The sequence below is a fragment of the Henckelia pumila genome, chromosome 3, assembly GCF_033568475.1.
Source record: "Henckelia pumila isolate YLH828 chromosome 3, ASM3356847v2, whole genome shotgun sequence".
NCBI lineage: Eukaryota > Viridiplantae > Streptophyta > Magnoliopsida > Lamiales > Gesneriaceae > Henckelia > Henckelia pumila.
In genome coordinates, this window is record NC_133122.1 from 120,654,891 (window position 1) to 120,661,799 (window position 6,909).

General features: G+C 36.3%; 1 protein-coding gene across 1 annotated transcript; it reads right to left on the minus strand.

The window, feature by feature from the left end:
- Window positions 1-1,085: 1,085 nt before the first annotated feature.
- LOC140889398 (uncharacterized) lies at window positions 1,086-2,372 on the minus strand. Its single transcript, XM_073297111.1, has 2 exons — window positions 2,245-2,372; window positions 1,086-2,064 (listed from the first exon to the last, which is right to left on the minus strand). Exons 1-2 carry the CDS (start codon window positions 2,370-2,372, stop codon window positions 1,086-1,088), a joined length of 1,107 nt encoding a protein of 368 aa, XP_073153212.1.
- Window positions 2,373-6,909: the final 4,537 nt, after the last annotated feature.

Sequence of the window (6,909 nt, forward strand, 5' to 3'; positions counted from 1 at the left end):
GAATTTCTGGCACAGATGTCGGTCTCTGCCAACTTATCACATCTTCAACTTTACTTGGATCAACAGAAATACCATCTCCTAATATAATATGCCCCAAAAATACCACCTGTTTCAACCAAAACTCACATTTGGATAGCTTAGCATACAGTTTCTCTTTTCTCAATGTCTTCAAAACTGTTCGCAAATGGTCAACATGATCACACAAATTCTTAGAGTATATCAAAATATCATCGATAAATATGATCACGAAGTCATCTAGATACTTTTGAAATACTCTATTCATTAATCCCATAAACACTGCTGGTGCATTCGTTAGACCAAAAGGCATGACTATAAATTCGTAATGGCCATACCTGGTTCTAAATGCAGTCTTAGGGATATCCTCATCTCTTACCCTCAATTGATGATAGCCTGATCTCAAATCAATCTTCGAATATACTGACGAACCGTGCAATTGATCAAACAAGTCATCGATTCTAGGTAAAGGATAGTGATTCTTTACCGTTGATTTATTCAATTGCCGGTAGTCAATACATAACCTCATCGATTCGTCTTTCTTTCTGACAAACAATACCGGAGCACCACAAGGAGAAACACTCGGTCTGATATAACCTTTGGCTAACAAATATTCAAGCTGCTCTTTCAGTTCTTTCAATTCAATTGGTGCCATACGGTAAAGTGTTTTCGATATCGGCTGTGTACCTGCCATGAATTCTATGCTGAAGTCTACCTCTCGAAATGGAGGCAATCCCGGAATCTCGTCAGGAAAGACATCAGCAAACTCACTAACCACTGACAAGTCAGCCAATTTCGGGCTAGTCTTCAGTATATCAACTGCATAAATCAGAAATCCCTCTGCTCCTTTTTGCAACAAATCAGTCATAGCAAGAATAGATATCAAAGGAATTCTGGCTTGTGATCCCTTACCATAAAATTTCCACTCGTCAGCTATCTCCGGTCTGAACCTCACAATCTTCTGAAAATAATAAACTGTAGCCTTGTACTTGGTTAAAGTGTCTATACCGAGAATACAATCAAAGTCGGATAATCCAAGCACAATATAGTCTAATTCAATCTCATTACCGTCATATTGCAATGAACAATTTTTTTACTGACTTCATGGATACTATACCTTTTCCCAAGGGTGAAGAAATAGATACAATAGCAGATAATGACTCGACAGGTAATGAATGCAATAACGCAAATTGTTCAGAAATAAAGGTATGAGAAGCTCCTGTATCAACTAGTACATAAGCAGGATAACCGCAAAGATAACAATTACCTGCTATCACATCATCAGGTGATGCCTGTGCCTGCTCCTCTGTCAACGCAAACACTCTAGCTTGTTGTCTCGGAGGTTGACTCACAGTCTGACTTCCTCCTCCTCTACCTTGCTGCGGAGTCTGTGGTTGGAACGAATGAACAAAAGATGTAGATTGAGCCACTGGTCTTGATGATCCTGCACCTTGTGAACCTCCAACACCCCGCTGTGGGCAGACTCTAGCAAAATGTTCGGTCTGATTGCAAATATGAAAACTGCCAAACACTCCTCGACACTGGTCTCTGGTATGATGACCTCCACACTTGGTGCAATACACCTCAGAACCACTAGACTTCTGTCCAGCTTTAAACGGTTTGGATCCACTCGAACATGATGAACTACCTCCAGACCGCTTAAACTGGTTACTCTTTCCTTTGAAGAAGTTCTTCTTACCACTGCTAGAACCTCCTCCTTCAAATCGTGGTGGTGATGGAATCTGTGGCTGAGCAGCAATTGGTACTTGTATAGCTGGTTCTAGCACAAACAGTGCTCCTCGTTGCCTTAACAACCCAGCTTTAGCCCCTTTTGCACGATCAAGAGCATCGGAAAATTTTTTCAATCTTCCCGCATTCACGAGAGTAAAAACATCTGGATTCAACCCATTAATGAAGTGGTCAGCTTGAGCTTCATCACTTTCTGCTATATGGGGAGCAAATTTCAGCAAACTCATGAATTTAGCAACGTATTGTTCAATATTCAGTTGCCCTTGCTGAAAGCTAGCAAATTCTGCTCCTTTCTCCTTCCTATAAGATACAGGGAAAAATCGTTGATAGAAAGCAGTTTTAAAAACAGCCCATGTAATAACCGTACCTCGATGCTCTAGTGCTCTTCGTGTTGATATCCACCAACCTTTGGCAACTTCATGCAGCTGGTGTATAACAAGTTTGACTCAACGATCGCCGGCATAGTCAAGGGATTCAAACAACTCTTCAATATCTTCGAGCCAACTCTCACATTCCACAGAGTTCTCAGTTCCTTTTAGTGTTGGCGGTTTAAACGACTGAAAGCGTTTCAACAGAGTTTCCATCGGAGTAGCAGTCATATCCCCCATATCTCTTGAAGTACTACCCTGCTCAGTCCTAGGCATTTATGTTGTCGGTGGCACTATCGGTTCTACTCTTGGTGCTTCAGTTGCTTGTGGCACTATCGGTTCTATGACTGCCTGTTCTGGCAGCGGAACTGTGCCAGTCTGTCTAGTCACTGGTTTTTGAGGCATATCTGATTAGGAAACAGATTAGTACACAATTCAATCTCAGACATAATAAATCTGTTTCAGTCCTCCTCTGATTAGCACGATAATGCCTTATCAAGAGATCGAGTTATAATTCAGTCTCAGTCCACATGCTTCCAATCAAATCAAATAAGCAAGTAGCATGCAATTCTTAAAGCTGTAAATCATTTCAGATAATAAACATGCTTCAAGAATAAATCAATCAAAATAGAAGACTCGATCTACCCCGCTCATTCTAGTTCAGTCCAAGAACTAACATTGCTCTGATACGACCTGTTGTGAAGCATCGGGTTTCTAATCTCATTCTTAGGGCAATTCGTAATTAAAAATCATTAATAAACAAAGGAAGGAATAAGATCAAACAAAAATTTTTTATTTTTTTTTCAAATGAGGTTGCGCGGGGTCGGTCAAAAAGATCAGACCGTTCGCCCTCCCTAACCCAACTCTCGGGTTGTGAACAAAATAGGCAGCGCTCGGTCCGCTAAAAAGAGTAGACCGAGCACAACACTAGGCTGCCTTTTTCTCTGGTTTTCGACAGCAAAATTTGATCCTTCCAACCCCTCCAATTCAACATAATGATGTCCCAAATCATGTAGATGTATATATATATATATATAACAAGATCTAAACATGTTTATAACAAGCTAAGACATCAAAGTAGAGGTTTGAATCCAACCAAAAGCATGAAATTATACAAAGTGTTCATCAAATCTTTAAGAACGACAACTAGAGTGTTTAATAACATGCTTTCTAGACTAAATATACTTCATTTCACCAACAACAACCCGAGTCCACATATCTAGACTCTCTCATGAGCTACCCTCGTCGAATTTGGCCAGCTCCTGCCCCATCTGTTGCCATGCATACATACAAAACAAAGAAACAGCCGAAAACATCCGGTGAGAATACAATCTCAGTATAATCAACATATATACGCGTTAAATAAAAACATATCGACTCTAAACATTTCAACTCGAGAATAGAGTAAATGCATATATAAAGAATTGATTCCTATCACACTCTTTTCCATCAAGATTTGTATACGATCTTGACATGGATATCCATCTATCGTCGTCTCATCAGACTCGAAAATAAGGTCACCTCAGACCTTGGCATAAGAATCAATTCATATCTCATATAGTATCATATTCAAATAGAACCAAAGATCCACTACCTGAGATGGATTGACAACATCATAACAAAATCAAACAATAAACAAGTATGTGATTTTGGCGGGACAACTCAAGAAGCTTCATTCTCGAGTTACAAATCTCTAACTTGTGATGTCGTCTTATACCTTCGTATTTCTCAGTTTTGAATACTTCAAATCTAAAATATAACAATCAGAACATTCATATCAAACTTTATTCAAGATGATCAATCCAAAATCTGATCAAACTCATCAATATAACTTCAATACAATCACTTCAAACCTCAAGCAAACTTCTTCGGTTCAAAGTCGGACTTCCTGAGTTGATCGAGCTTAAAACTAATCTGAAACGTAATGATTATGATCAAGAAACATAAGAATACAATCACAAGATCCTCAGCTCAATCATAGGCTATCAAAATGAATTCAAAACCTTAACCGGCGGCGTAGCGATTGAAAATTGATAACCGACGAAATATCGAAATCATTTTTCAACTCATATGAACATATAACTTATAAAGAGCAGCAACATATCATTATAATCCCATATATCAGCAGGTATGTAACTCGAATCATAAGCTGGAAATCATAAGAACACAATCGATAGTCGTTCGTCGATTCGGTTTGAAAATAAATGATACAACACCTCAAGAACATGATTATATGCAAACGTACTGATCTCTGCCATATTTTTATTCTCAAAACATGATGAAATACATAAAGACTTACGTCAAATTGAAGCCTTCGTCGCAAGGATTCCAGAACTATCTTCGGAATCGAAATCGGATAACCGGAGCAAAAGTTACAAAGATTTGAAAGTCAGAATTCTAAAGAAAAGGGAAGATCTCGGCTCTTGCTTCAGAAAATCAGAAGGAACTATCTCACTTACACGTTTACATGCTGAGTAATCAAATAAGGTTTGGATAAATTCAGCCTATTTGCACTTTAGTCCCTAGAAACCTCAGAAATTGTAATTCAGTCCTCGGCCTTCTTTTTAATTCAATTTCAATCCTAAATAATTTAAGAATATTAGAATTTAAATCGAAACTCTAAATATTCCCAAATTTAATATACTCGGATTAAAATTAAATAAGTTTGGATTAATTTAATTAATCCCGGGCCTTACAGAAGGTGTGTTGGATTGACTCTCCACATGCTAAAACACCATTGAACATGTCTATAGAACACTTAAGTGTTCAACCAACAGATCCATTTGCATTGAAAGTCAATAAAACAAAATGATATGCCATAGAAACACATGAATGTCATTTGCTAAATATTTGAGTTGTTATGGAAAGAAAAAGGTTGTGAACTTCATCATTCATGAACAACTTTAATATATGGTAGATCTACTGTCAAAGAGTGATGTTTACACTCTAATGGATTGGTTGATAGATATGCAAAAAGAAAATAATGTAATACAACAATCCAAAACACAACAACAAGCAAATTATAGTTGCTGAATTTTTTTTTTTCAAACTTTTTAAAAATGTTGTTGCCTTGTTTATGCTTGGTTAATATATTATTGTTCTTGTGATGGTGTATTTGGAAATAATTATTTTTGAATGGTTCAACAAGTCATTGAAGCAATGGATAGAATGATACAATCATATGACATCCGGTTTGGGTTAAAACGTTTATGGCCATAGAACTTGACATCAAGTGTTTTGAAAAATATGATTTTTCAAAATTAATCACATATAAATCAATTTAAAATTAATTAAATTGTTTAATTAATTTTTGATTTGATGTGTGATGTTAAATCAAATTAGATTTGATTAACAATAATATTTTTGTGCAAATTTTTGTGAAAGGGTTTCACATGAGTGATATTATACTTGATTCTAATTATTAAATTGGATTTAATTATTCGATAATAATATATGATATTATTATTATTATACCATGGATGATCGAGAGCTATGACCAATGTGCTAGGTGAATGCTAGGATTTATTTTTCATTTGGTTTTGTAATAATGAATTATCATTACATAATGAGCTTGTTCTATGGCTCAATCCCCACCCCTTGTGATGTATCCCTTTATGTGCCATGGAATTTTTAATGTACGACATTAGAAATAGTGGGAGCTCGAAGGCGATGGAAATGATGATCAAGATTGAAGACCGAAGATATGTAAAATAAATTAAACAATGTAATAGGATTGCATTGCATACCTACATTACCTAGGGTATGACCTAGATCCTTGTCTCGGTAAAACAAGGATTGACATAGCTCTCGGTGATCGATAATCCTAAATATTTATGATATATATGTGATATATATAGTAAATTAGTATTTATGTTATACGATAATAAAATTGCATGAATCCGGCAACATACTACAAACATGGCACGATTTTGAAATGTTCAAAAGATGAGATAAATTTAAAAAATAAAACCCCTTATTTTGAATACGATTCAAAATTTATATCAAGACCATTAAAGGGAAAATTAAATTGCTTAATAATTCCTACCTTCCATCAACAGTGGTTGCATGATGTACGCTACCCATGGTCAGGTCTGACTCATATTATTGGGGAGACTTGGACATCGGAAAGCTGTGACCTCCACTAACTTACGTGATGTGAGTTAAATGGAACCCCCATGACTTCGGCTCATATTATTGGGGGATCTTATGGGACCATCCACAGTAACTCAAATTGATGGGTATGTCTGATATTAAATTTATATGAGGTGTCATATTATTGGGCTCATATATAATCATGAGGCGAATAACATGAAGGTTACATTAGATATAAATTATAATTGGAAACTACCTTTGGGAATTGAGATCGGCTGATATTATTCAGGAATCAAAATTAGTCAAGTGGACTTCATGTTCTCACTGAGGAAATATGATTTCTCCTTTTCATTAAAGGGTGGTGAAAATGTCAAAAACAGTGGGAGGGTAATTCATAAAATAAAAGACCATATTTTATGTCTTATTAAATTGATTACATAATCAGTAACATTATATCTGTTTCCATTTTCAGTTAAAATTTTGAATATGGCTAATCGCAATCCATTATCTGCTATCCTCGATACAAACAAACTTACTGGACCAAATTACTCTGATTGGCTAAGAAACCTAAAAATCGTGCTTGCGTCGGAGAAGTTAACATATGTACTAACGAAAGAACCTCCAAAAGAGGCGGCTAAGGACATCAGCCCTGATGAGCTAAAGAAGCTTAAGACGTGGTGGGACC